Source organism: Dysidea avara, chromosome 8 (assembly GCF_963678975.1).
Source record: "Dysidea avara chromosome 8, odDysAvar1.4, whole genome shotgun sequence".
Classification (NCBI taxonomy): Eukaryota; Metazoa; Porifera; class Demospongiae; order Dictyoceratida; family Dysideidae; genus Dysidea; species Dysidea avara.
The window spans coordinates 982296-996644 of NC_089279.1; the positions used below are offsets into that span (position 1 = coordinate 982296).

General features: G+C 41.5%; 1 protein-coding gene across 1 annotated transcript in view; it reads right to left on the minus strand.

Moving 5' to 3' along the window:
* The window catches only part of LOC136264689 (alanine aminotransferase 1-like), a 33313-nt gene extending 20772 nt beyond the window's left edge, over positions 1-12541 (minus strand). Inside the window, exons 1-4 of the mRNA XM_066059468.1 lie at positions 12235-12541; positions 10646-10735; positions 10484-10595; positions 2624-2754 (exon numbers count right to left, since the gene is read on the minus strand). Of these exons, the coding sequence (XP_065915540.1) occupies positions 2624-2754; positions 10484-10595; positions 10646-10735; positions 12235-12462 (561 nt within the window). The 5' untranslated portion in view covers positions 12463-12541. The remainder of the gene's footprint in view (positions 1-2623; positions 2755-10483; positions 10596-10645; positions 10736-12234) is intronic.
* Between the last annotated feature and the right edge of the window lie 1808 nt (positions 12542-14349).

The following is a 14349-nucleotide window of genomic DNA, read 5'->3' on the forward strand; positions in this document are numbered from 1 at the left end:
ATAATTTATGTGTATATGTGCACTACTACTAACGATAATCTTTTGCATTTTGTTAAGAGAATCTGTTTGCACGCTGGTACTGTGTAGTCCCACACGTACAAAAAGAATTTAGATCTACACATAAACAGACAAGCTGTAAAAAACTAAGGAGAATTTATATCCACACAAAAAACAGCGAAATTTATATCCACGCAAAAACAGTGAAATTACAGACGTTTTATAAAATAAGTTGCATGAAAAAGTTGTGAAATCCAAATCGATGGTCACACAAGTTTCAGTGTCACAACTGTCATTTCAAAATAATATTTTATGAATATTTGCCATTACAGCTACTTTTGCCGGCATGAATGACAATAGCTACAACATTTCTAAGCCAGTGCTAGCAAATTTACTATAGGTATCCGAATTTGGATGATTGTTTCATGATCAAAGAATCACCCAAAAGAGGAAGACTAAAAGACTCCAAATATGGATGATTGTTTCATGATAAAAGAATCACCCAAAAGAGGAAGACTAAAAGACTCCAAATATGGATGATTGTTTCATGATAACAGAATCATCCAAAAGTGGAAGACTAGAACAATCCAAATATGGATGATTGTTTCATGATAACAGAATCATCCAAAAGTGGAAGACTAAAAGACTCCAAATATGGATGATTATTACTCATTTTAGTCACTATATAGGAAAAATGTGTCATTTCCATTCACTTTTGGAGTAATATTTCCTCTGCGTAATAACCTTCCAAAAGTGGATGATAATAGGTCCACCATTTCCTTCCATTTTTGGAACGGAACATACCTCCATTTGTAGTACTGCTTGACCCGCTAAAAATATTTCAAAATCTTTGTTCAAATGTTTGACTTAATATTTACGGCCGATCAAAAATTTCACAAGACATTTCCTATGGGAAGCCATATAAGTACAGTGTCCAATACAGCCCTTTCCTGAACTTGTAATGGAGCCAAACCATACGTGTCTGTTGTTGACACCTTTGCTGTTACCAATAATCATCTGGTTGGCTGAAATGTTAACTCTGTTGAGAAAAAATCCACTTTTAATTTTTAGCTATTTTTCAGGATTCAGCTCAACGTGAACATACTATAACAATCACAAGTTTATGCAGCCATTATGAAGTCTTGAAAATATGGTATATCACATACCATCAGCAACATGAGTTATCCAACGGAATACTATATCTGAGTAGAACATGCCTAAACTGGTTAAAAAATTTTGGTCTTAATAGACAGGTGGCTGCTTTAGACAAGTGGCTGCTTTAGACAGGTGTAGTAGTGTATAAATGCTCCACATGGGGAATTAAGTTGACCTTAACCCTTTAACCCAGAATGCTGGCTCAAAAAAAACAACAACAAACAATGGTCGTGTACAAACCTCCGTAATATGCACATACTACAATGAATGGAGATGGGATAACGTTTAATGGACTCCTTGATGAATAAGCTGTTGATTGATATATAAATTTTGGTGATTGGGAAAAGGGGAAGGAAGTAAAAGCCGTCGATATCAAGAGGATCTATGTGCATAATTCTTCTTTGAAACATTTACCACATATATTCCACATAGTTTAGTACATGGGGCTTTAAATAAAGCTTAACGGATTTGCCACGTCATGCCTAGTAAGATGGCAGATAGTTTTTTTAAATAGCCCCATATGCTAAGCAGTCATGTATGATTTTCTACAACTGTGTAAAATTGTCAAGGTGGAAAGTTCCATGGCTGCTCAGGTCCCCGGACGAGGGTGATAGTCTCCAAAGAAGTTCGCCAACGAATGGGATTCTATCTAAGAAACTTGTAACAAAGGTTAGTGATTCAGGTGATACAGGGCTAAAACTAACAATATAGCAACTGGAAGTGTTGTTTAGGATTTTCCCAGAGGCCAAAGAGATTTATTAATAGAGGTGGCCTTATGAACAGATGGCCGCTAAGAAGAGTATCAACAATGTCATAGTAAATTTTCAGTACTTCAATCAATATGTCATTATAGCTACACTAGATGATTTGGTGACATCATTGAGAAATATGGTATACAATGAGATGATGTGTATGAATACAAATCTCTTGTTTATTTCATCACAGAATGTTTCAGTGTTTGTTATAAAGTTTTGTAGTTACAAAAAAGCCATACAATAGGTCACATAGAACCCATTGGGGAATACAACACCCCAACATAACACTCACTTATTGAGCCTTAGTTATATAAAAGTTGATGAATTCTCACGGATTCATTACTGATTCATCAAATCAAGGTTCTTAATATAAAAAGGAGTGTGAACTTTATCTTCTGTCATCCTATCAACACCATACTCAACTTATAGCCCCACAGGGTATCACTTGTTAACAAGTATACTGTGATGAAGTTGGACCAATCAACAGCCACCACAGAAGTTGAGGAAATGTACAGACAACCTAATGTGTAGCAGATCCTGTCCTCAAATGAAACAATAGCAAGGCTACACACAACATCACAATAATACTAGGCATGTATGCACACACACACACACACACACACACACACACACACACACACACACACACACACACACACACACACACACACACACACACACACACACTCTCTCTCTTACACTATACATACACACACCCTTATCCCATCACTGGCTCCATTAGTGAGATAGATATTCTCGTAGTCAGCAGGGTAGCCATCTCTCTCCTCAATAAACCTTGCTACATCTTTCCTGAACTCGACCACACCAACTGAGCCAGTGTAGGCACCTGTAGTGAGATATAGTCATCATTAGGTTATGACATAGTTCATCATAATGATGACCTTACACTGACTACATTTGAACATGTTACAATTATCCAGGTGATACCATCCTGCAATTAGTGGGTCAGTAAGATATTAACATTTTGTGGATTAATTATCACCATAGTAATGAATAACTACATCACATCTTTTATGATGTCATTTCTGGTAATAACACATCACCAGAACAATAATATACACTAAGTGATATGGTTACCATGTCAACACATACTAAATGGAGGTTAATAGCTTAACCGTCGTTAGCACAAAAGAATCACGCACGCCTCCAGCCAATCACACACGTGATGCAGAAGGCTCCATTTGTTGGCTCGTGTGATCGAACTTCAACTCGTCGTGCGTAAAAGTGCGAGACGGAGAACAATGACATCTCATTTCTACCTCAAACGGAACGATATCCTGATGACTAGTAGAGTATCAACTTCTACTGTTACCCCGCGAACCACAGTGGTAACCGTCAGATTGTGACCATGAAGAACTTCAAGCAAGTTTCCGGTACTAGTTTGATCAATAGCGCTCTAGCCGTGCTGGCACACACAGATCAACATAACTGATTCTATCAGTAAATTCTCCATTATCGTCTCACCGGGTGAGTTATCACTTACCACCAGAAGTCCCCACAAACCAGTCAGGGCCAGTTACCCACTCTCCTCCCTTCACACGGAAGGAAGTGAAATATAGTAAATCCTGGAGTAAGCGTAGACGGTACCTGGCCTTTTAGGGTAAGGTTGCTGGGTTTTCTTTTAAAAGGAATTTATGGATTAGTTTAGCACAAATTTAACTGGATGGATTCCACATTTTAAGTCTAGCCCCTAGGAGGGGGGATGATAGCTAGGCCTGGTTCAGTTGGGGACAGGTAAATGGGCAGCTACATCAGTAGCACTCAACATGAGCTACATTGGTAGCACTCATACATCAGCTATGTCAGTAGCACTCAAACATCAGCTACATCGGTAGCACTGAAAACATCAGCTACGTTGGTAGTACTCAGACATCAGCTACAGCGGTAGCACTTACACATCATCTACGTCGGTAACACTCAAACATCACCTACGTCGGTAGCACTCAAACAAACATCACCTACGTCGGTAGCACTCAAACAAACATCATCTACTTCGGTAGCACTCAAACATACGTCGGTAGCACTCAAACAAACATCAACTACGTCGGTAGCACTCAAACAAACATCACCTACATCGGTAGCACTCAAACATCACCTACGTCGGTAGCACTCAAACATCACCTACGTCGGTAGCACTCAAACATCACCTACGTCGGTAGCACTCAAACATCACCTACGTCGGTAGCACTCAAACATCACCTACGTCGGTAGCACTCAAACATCACCTACGTCGGTAGCACTCAAACATCACCTACGTCGGTAGCACTCAAACATCACCTACGTCGGTAGCACTCAAACATCACCTACGTCGGTAGCACTCAAACATCACCTACGTCGGTAGCACTCAAACATCACCTACGTCGGTAGCACTCAAACATCACCTACGTCGGTAGCACTCAAACATCACCTACGTCGGTAGCACTCAAACATCACCTACGTCGGTAGCACTCAAACATCACCTACGTCGGTAGCACTCAAACATCAGCTACACCGGTAGCACTTAAACATCAACTACATCGGTAGCACTCAAACATCAGCTACTTCGGTAGCACTCATACATCAGCTACGTCAGTAACACTCAAACATCACCTACATCGGTAGCACTCAAACATCATCTACTTCGGTAGCACTCAAACAAACATCAACTACGTCGGTAGCACTCAAACATCAGCTACACCGGTAGCACTTAAACATCAACTACATCGGTAGCACTCAAACATCAGCTACTTCGGTAGCACTCATACATCAGCTACGTCAGTAACACTCAAACATCACCTACATCGGTAGCACTCAAACATCATCTACTTCGGTAGCACTCAAACAAACATCAACTACGTCGGTAGCACTCAAACAAACATCAACTACGTCGGTAGCACTCGCACTTAAACATCAACTACATCGGTAGCACTCAAACATCAGCTACTTCGGCAGCACTCATACATCAGCTACGTCAGTAGCACTCAAACATCACCTACATCGGTAGCACTCAAACATCACCTACGTCGGTAGCACTCAAACATCACCTACGTCGGTAGCACTCAAACATCACCTACGTCAGTAGCACTCAAACATCACCTACGTCAGTAGCACTCAAACATCACCTACATCGGTAGCACTCAAACATCACCTACATCGGTAGCACTCAAACATCACCTACGTCAGTAGCACTCAAACATCACCTACGTCAGTAGCACTCAAAACAGCTATGTTGGTAGCACTCAAACATCAGCTACACCAGTAGCACTTAAACATCAACTACATCGGTAGCACTCAAACATCAGCTACTTCGGTAGCACTCATACATCAGCTATGTCAGTAGTACTCAAACATCAGCTACATCGGTAGCACTCAAAATATCAGCTACATCAGTAGCACTCAAAATATCAGCTACATCGGTAGCACTCAAAATATCAGCTACATCAGTAGCACTTAAACACAACTACGTCGGTAGCACTCAAACATCAGCTACGTCAGTAGCACTCACCCACAAGCTACATTGGTAGTACTCAAACATCAGTGACGTCAGTAGCACTCGCCCATGAGCTACATTGGTAGTACTCACACAGGAGCTATGTCAATAGTACTCAAACACGAGCTATGTCAATAGTACTCAAACATGAGCTACGTCAATAGTACTCAAACCTGAGTTACATCGGTAGCACGCAGTATGTCATTAACACCCAGACATGAGCTGTCAGTAGCACTCAGTATGTCATTAATACCCACACATGAGCTGTCAGTAGCACTCAGACATGTGCTACATTAGTTGTAGCCATACATGAGCTAAGTTAGTAGCACTCAAATGAGGTAAGTTGGTACTGACACATGAGCTACATCTCACAATGTGATCACGAGCCACACTGGTAGCACGCACACATGAGCTACATCACTCATACATGAGCTATGTCAGCAGTACTCAAGCCCAAGTTACATCGGTAGCACTCAATATGTCATTAACACCCAGACATGAGCTGTCAGTAGCACTTAATATGTCATTAACACCCAAACATGAGCTGTCAGTAGCACCCAGACATGAGCTACATTAGTGGAACTCAAATGCGGTAAGTTGGTACTCAAGCATGAGTTACATCTCACAATGTGACCCATGTTGGTAGCACTCACACAGGAGCTACATCAGCGGCACTCACACAGGAGCCAGGTCAATAGTACTCAAACATGAGCTAGGTCGTCAGTAGTACTCAAACTCAAGTTACATCGGTAGTACTCAATTGTGTCATTAACACCCAGACATGAGCCGTCAGTAGCACTCAGACATGAGCTACATCAGTAGTAGCCAGACACGAGCTATATTAGTAGCACTCAAATGAGGTAAGTTGGTACTCAAACATGATCTACATATCACAACGTGAGTCATGTTGGTAACACTCAGCCAAACACTAGCTATGCCGCAAACATGAGCTATGTCAGTAGCACTCAAACATGAGTTATGTACATATACGTTGCTAGTACCCAAACCCAAGTTAAATCAGTAGCGCTCAATATGTTAGTAACACCCAGACATGAGCTACATCACTAGTAACCAGATGAGCTACTATAGTACCCAGTAATGAGCTATGTTGCTAGCACACATAAGGTAAGTTGGTACTCAATCATGAGCTTCATCTTACAGTATGAGCTGTGTCGGTAGCACTTAAACATGAGCTATGTCAGTAGCACTCAAACTGAATTATACGTCGTTAGCACTCACACATGAGCTATGTCGGTAACACTCAAACATGAATTACGTCAGTAGCACTCAAACATGAGCTACATCAGTAGCACGCAAACATGAGCTATGAACATTAGTAGTACTCAATTTCAGACACGAGCTATGTTAGTAGCACTCAAAAGAGGTAAGCTGGTAACATGAGCTACATCAGTAGCACTCAGACAGAGCTATGCTGGTAGCACTCAAACATGATCTATATAATATTATGTCGGGATAGCACTCGAATACGGGCTATGTCAATAGCACTCAAACATTAGCTGTATCATTAGCATTATTCAGATATGATCATGAGCCATGTTGGTAGCACTCAAACATGCTCAACGTCAGTACATGAGCTACTTTGCTAATACTCAAACATGAACTATGTTGGTAGCACTCAGACATGAGCTATATTGGCAGTACCCAGACAGGAGCTAAGTCAATAGCACCCAGACATGAGCTATATATGTCTGTAGCACTCAAATGAGGTAAGTTAGTAGCACTCAAACATGAGCTACATCAGTAGCACCCAGACATGAGCTACGTTAGTAGCAGCCATACATGAGCAATGTCAGTAACACTCAGATGAGGTAAGTTAGCAGCACTCAAACATGATTGATGTCAGTAGCACTCACACACGAGCTACGCCAGTAATACTCGAACATGAGCTATGTCATTAGCACTCAAGCATGAGCTACATCAGTAAACGTGGGCTGCATCTGTAGCACTCAAACATGGGCTACACTGGTAGCCCTCAAACATGAACGATGCACAAACATAATCATGAGCTATGTCGGTAGCACTTGTAACATGAGTTGTGTCAGTAGCACCCAAACATGAGCTACACCAGTAGCATTTGTAATACGAGTAACACCTGACGATATCAACCGCAAAAAAAAAAAAAAAAAAAAAAAAAAAAAAAAAAAAAAGAAGAAAGTGACATGCAAGTTGGTGGCTAATAGTCACACATCAGCAATGTCGATCGGCAGTACCTGCTGCACTAAATAGAGCAACTATACATTGCAGTCGCACATCAACTATACATGTGCCTGACTGCATCAATAATTATCACAGTAAATACGGGACAGATACTCTGGTAACTCAGTACAGTCACACTTGAGCAATGCAGGTAACTCCTGACTGCAGTAAACGTGACACTGCTGGTAGTACTCTTCAGTCAAGAAAGAGTACCTGGGTACATCAAGTCTAGTAAAATTAATGTGATAGCTATGTTGGTATCACAGTACAGTTACACATCAGCTACCTGACCATCAATCACAGTGAACGTGACCTCTTGTCATCACACATTTACACAACAGCTACATTGCATGCATCAGCTGTAGTTGAGGTGATTGCTACGTCAACAACACTGTACAGTCATTATATTGTTAGCTTCCAACTACATCAGTGGTAAAAATAGAATTAAATGAGACAGCCATAGTACTGCTATACATTATTACCATACACTGTAGCCACAGCCACATCAGCTATATTGTTAGCACAGAAACATGTCACAGCGGAGGTGACAGAAACATCAGCAGTGCAGCCACACAACAGCTATATCATCACCTAACTGCATCACGATCAGCTACAGTGGACAGGACAGCTACACCAGTAGCACTGTACAGTATATACTGTTAGCATCGGACTATATCAATTACAATGGAGGTAGCAGAAAACATCACCAGCGCAGCCACACATCATCACCTGACTGCACCAACTTCAGTGGACACGACAGCTACACTACTAGTTATATACCAGTTATATTGTTACATCTGACTGCATCAATTGTAGTAGATGTGACACCTGGCTGTGCCATGACTCTACACCCACACATAAGATATATTGCTAACACTTGAGGCAATCATGTGCAGTGGAAGTGTCAGGAATTTCAACAACACAGTTACATACTGAAAACACCTGATGCATTAGTTGCAGATGTAACAGCCATGCTAGGATAGGACTATTTTGATACTCCTGACCATCTCATGATCGAGGCTACATATCAGTTGTATTATTAGTACCTGCACCATCTTACAGATATTAACAGCACAGGACAGTCATGAGCTTTATCACCTGATTCCGTCACTATTACTCAGTATCAGTCACAGTGGGTGAGACAGCTATGTCAGTAGTGTAGTACAATTGCACATTACAGTTTCATAGCAATCACACGAGGTTGGGCTTTGGTCTCTGCAAAATTTTACATGCCTAGCATGTACAGCCATGTACTCTAAGACTCCTCTTCACCCACACTAATCATAAAGGCCTAGTGCCAACAGCTATGGTGACAAAGCAAGTGAGTGAGGACTCATTGATCTGGTAGCACTACTTCAGGCAACTAGACAAAGTCGTACTAAGCTATTCTATCATTACCACATGCCAGCTGTATCACACACTGGTCTTATCGAAATCACACCAGGCACGTTTAACACAGATGCCTACACTATGAATAGAGATGTGAGATTGCTCTAAGCAGTATCAGATTAGTGACACATAGACACGTCAGACTGAGCTGTGTCTCAACTCTCTGGATACGGGGAACACATCAATTATGATTGTGTCAAGAGTGCACAAGTAGGTGAGCCAATATTACTCACTACGACTGCACTGTGAGCTGGGGACATAGTGCAGCTGCACATCAGCTAGGTCAGCACGTGACTACAATGCTAAAATCCAACAGGCCGTGCAGCCACTAAAATGCACTTGCATACACACGTATATTATAGATTAACAAGTTATAACTACCGCTACCAATACTGCCAACTTGGCAACATGCTAGCTGGTGGCACACCAATAGCAGTCTTAGCATAATTCATAAGTCAAAACTATGACCAAAAAAAAACTTCAATCAAACAAAGGCCACGGTACTATACTGTAGTGTCATGTAGCCAAGTATCAATGAAGCTGCCGTAGTCTGACAGCTGACTGCTTGCCAGATCAGGGTGTGGCACTGATACAACATCACTCACTAAACATTTTGAAACATGTTCCTTTCTATGCCGGCCAGTATCAACAACCAGTAGCTGTTTGCAGCTCCTAACCGCGCTGCTAGCACGGTTCACATGGAGGTGGCCAGGTAGCCATGAACAGGCAGGCACACGTGCTAACGCTTAACAGCGCCTATCAAGGGCGACAAGACCTCATTTGGGCGACAGGAAAACCAAGCTCAAACAAGATGATCATTTTGGCAAGGTTTAAATTACTCCAACTAGCTACTTAATAGAACCCCTGCTACCCCATTATGGGCTTTCTTTGGGCTATGGAACTCTCACTCAGATAGGCTCGAGTTAGCTGCAGGGGCCAAAAATCCTACATTGAGCCATACAGATTACAACAAAGGCTCGAAAAATGTAATAGCAGCTACTCGCCTGTCACTGACCTGCGCTGAGAGGGGATCACGTGCACCGGATCACGTGATGAAACAACCTGACCACCTGCCAAATATATATATATATACAATGTCAACACCACCAACATCTACTAAATGTAATTCGATGAATATTTAATACCGCCAACAACCACAATGCGTGATTCGATAAATATGTGCTAATGGTAGAGATATAGGATTGTACTGATGTCATAATAGACAATTTAGCAAACAGGTCTCCAACTAATGTAGCCACAAACTGTCCCCAAATAGTAGTTACATCACAACTCTACCCAATGGTCCTCACCAGTCAACCATCTGATTATGGTACTAGAAATGACATTAATCTAACATTTGGCAGAACACAGTTTGCTTTGATTGGAAATTTTTACTCTACATTTAATTTTACTCTATTTCAATGGGACATTTTCCACACGGTCTTTCTGTCCCTCATCCCCAGCAGTGTGATACACTCACCAATTCCGTGTCCACTTAAACAATTCTCTAGAATATGTCTAGCTCTCTCCTTCACGTCACTGGGGTATGGGGCATGTTCAATCAGGTCTGGATCAGCACATAATGCTAACACCTGCCGATATTGCTGTTACTATAGCAACACACATCACACTAATACCTTACCTGTCTGAAGAATGTTATGGGTACCTGACCCATGGCATGAGGATTACCAATATTAGCCTTTATCACCTTTGAGAATGGTTTCTTTAATATCTATGAAGAAACCATTGTATTATTGATAATAAGACTACACTGGAACCATTTTCATAAAGGATACGATTGTGGACCCTTTATATGCTTATTCATGATCCCTGAAATCAGGACACCTTACTAATAAGGACACCTTGATAATCAGGACATCTTGACACCTTGTCCATGATCTTATAGAATCAGGTGCCTTCACAAAAAAGTAAGACACTGGTGAAATACAGATCCCGTATCATTTCATGCATTAAGTGGCTATGCAGTAGAAATGATTTAGTATCTGTATTTTGCCATACCTTTTCTTTTTGTAAAGGGGCGAGCCACGTGATCGACTTCTCTAACAAGGCCACTTCAGCAGGTATCAGTGAAAACACACAGTGGGTAAGGGATACATGATAATACAAGTTGTTAAACCCCACCACTCCTGTCCCCGGAGATTTGATCTGATAAATCACCAAATGTACTAGCTTGACTATTGACCTTACAGCGACGGGTCTGAAACTTTGAAAATTGCATACAAGATTTCCTGATTTCCAAGTTGATTTGTACTAATTTCTGCCCACATAAATTATAGTTTACGGGAAAAAGCTATCTAATTTACAGAAAAACACAAGGTTACAGGCTTGATTTAATTTCTACAACAGCGTACGAGATTTCTCCGGACCCCTCGTGTTAGAGGTTATATGTACCTCCTGATAGTTTACCACCTCAAGGGTGGGGTATTTGATTTTGGAAGTCAAATTCCCACTATCTCTCACTGTTGTCCATAAGGGGATATAATAGATTATGAATATTTATTGATAGGTGCATAACAGTTAGTACATATATATATAATTTTTTTTTATTCCAGCCTAGTCTCGCGGCGCCCAACCCTAAAAGTGGGTCTGGTGAAACTGTATACAAAAGTCTGGCGCTGCCGGAATGTTGGAAGCTCCAATCAGATCGCTCCATTTCAAATTGATTATGTAATGCATACATTTCAAAAGATTTGCAGCTTACGGTTAATTACATCCGGTGACTCTGCCGCTTAAACTCATTGAGAAAACAGCCATACAATTCTGTTGGGTTCGTATTAATGTTGAATAAATAATGTAGCGCTATTAGTTTGGTGTTGCTGTAAGCGGATCTGGTTGAATGGATGTTGTGACGTAAACAGTGCACTTACGTAACAAGTAAAACGTCATCCAATAAACATTCCAGAGCTCAAACTTTTTGTACACAGTTTCACCAGACCCACTTTTTTAGGGTTGGGCGCCGCGAGACTAATTTCGGCCCTAATGGCACTCTCATACTCCTCGATCTCTAGCTAGAAGTTAAACCTAATTTAATTTATAAATGACAAAAAGCAGAAAAAAGAAAAAGCAGCTAAACCTACAGACCTACAAAAACACCGCATGGACCGCCAGCATAGAAACAGCAAAACCCCCGGACAGGAGGCCCCTGTGCATAACAGTTAGTACATTGTTAAATGTATGGCTTCACACAAATTTCTCTCCTGTACTTCTTACCTCTTCGATCTCATCTGCTCTTTGGGCAACTCCGCCTCTCACTTCATAGCGCATGTTTCTGACATTTTGATTCATGGTGGACAATGTGAGCGATTTGCCCGAGGATCCACCGTCTTCAGAGTTGTAATGTCGCAATCCTCTAATCTGTTGGTGCGCTGAACACACTCGAGAACACAAGACGAGCGCCCTGGACATTCTGTGTCTACTAGCACACACCAACCCTGCCATTATTTTCACACAATGGGTTAACCACACACCCTAAAAATGAACACTACGCCACGCCATGCAGCCATGCCCACCCTCCGCCGCATGGTCTTGCCTGGCACCGCCCACTAATGAGGAAAAGGGCGCGCGGCATCAGATCTGCTTGCTCCAATCAGTTACAGGAGGACGCAGGAGGATGATATCCTGGGAATTTGGTGAGATGAGGGAAGGAGAAAAAGAAACGAGAGAAGAATCAAGTTGACGATACACAGATATTAGAACAAGATTTGACCAATAGCGGAGAAGGGGTTTATTCAGCTCCAGAATCTCCCCTCAGCCCTGATGACACGTCCACCAGTTATCACCAACTAGCAGGGTAGGGCCACCAGAAGCAATGAGGAAGAAAGCAGCTCAGTCAAAGAAGGAGAAACGAAAGGCACAGAAAAGGAGAGATGAGTTATTCAGACCAATTTGTAACCTGTTTGAAGATGAAGATAGTGTATTGGCAGTGTCTGACCTGTCTCTGACTGATTTGGGTGGAGTACTCAGTTTAACTGAACTGTGTTTGAGAAAGATACAACAGATTGTGAAAAGTGAGTAGTGGCTAATTGTATTGGAGTGTTAAGGACGTGACTAAACGGATTAGAAAAAAGCAGACATGTAAACGGACCAGCTCCTACAACCTAACACTTTCTAGTGTAGCCCAGTGGCGATTCTAGACCTGACCTACAGGGGGGGCCAAGTAGGGAACAGCATGAATATTGTTGTATGGCTGTAATATAAAGTAGAATTTCAGGGGGGGGTCTGGGGGTGTAACCCCCCAGAAGCTGCAGGATTTTCCAATGGTTGATAGTTTCCTCTTATGCTGCGGTGTTGAAAAATCAATGCCAATAATTTCTGAAAAATTAACAGAACGAAATGTTGGAGGTAGCCATGAACATGGCAGTGACGTTGAACTGAACTGCAATTTAGTCAACGAGTTAGCTTCAGCAGCAAACAGTACTGCAGCTACATGTGAACACACCTCATCCAGCCCTGCCATGCAGGTGCAATGTGCAGTGATTACCTCTCCATCTGATTTAGTGATCACCCATACTCGTAAAGAAGGTAAAGATACACTCTGTGAATGCTTAACAGTTGACAGGAACAAGTAGTTAATACTGCTGTTATCAACTTTCAAAACTGTGACACCATTTACCCAACCATTTACAAAAGAATTGTAGCCATCTAAACTCTTCTTTGCTTTGAGCTGGTCACAGGTGTAGAAGCTCACAGTGAGTATTAAGTAGTCGTACACTTTGGCATAAGTGACATCAGGCCATTCCGTCCATTCTATCGTATTGGTGACACTTCTCTTACTTTCTAGATAACAATAAGGATCCTTTAAACATCCGCACGACTTCAGCTTTTCTTCATACCTTCTTTTAGCTTGCTCTTTTTTCAGTTCTTCGAATACTGCACAGACATCGCGACTCCACTCAAAATGTCTTCCAAGAATTTTTACACACCGTTGTCGTCACATTCACGTAATGCGGGAACGCCCCTTGCATAACCTAAATACTTCACTAAGTATCAGCACCTGATCATAGTGTAGCAAATGATCAGTGCCAGAAATAAGGTTAAAATTAGGTTTTTTTTTTTTTTGAAAGATACAATGGTTTCGGTCTGTAGTGTGATGTTAAATGGTGATTAGCCAACTGTTGCAAACCTACTCTTTCCAAAGCTGTGCTAGCTAGCACAAGTGTCATGAAAATTGTCTATAATATTGAACAAGAGTTTTATGAATGGATACACAGAACACAAGCAAATTGGATTCCTATAATATATGATCTACAGCCTGTAGGACTGGTGAAATAGCTACTATCCCACCATAGGCTAGTCAGAGTCTTATCAGTGAAACTGCAATATTCC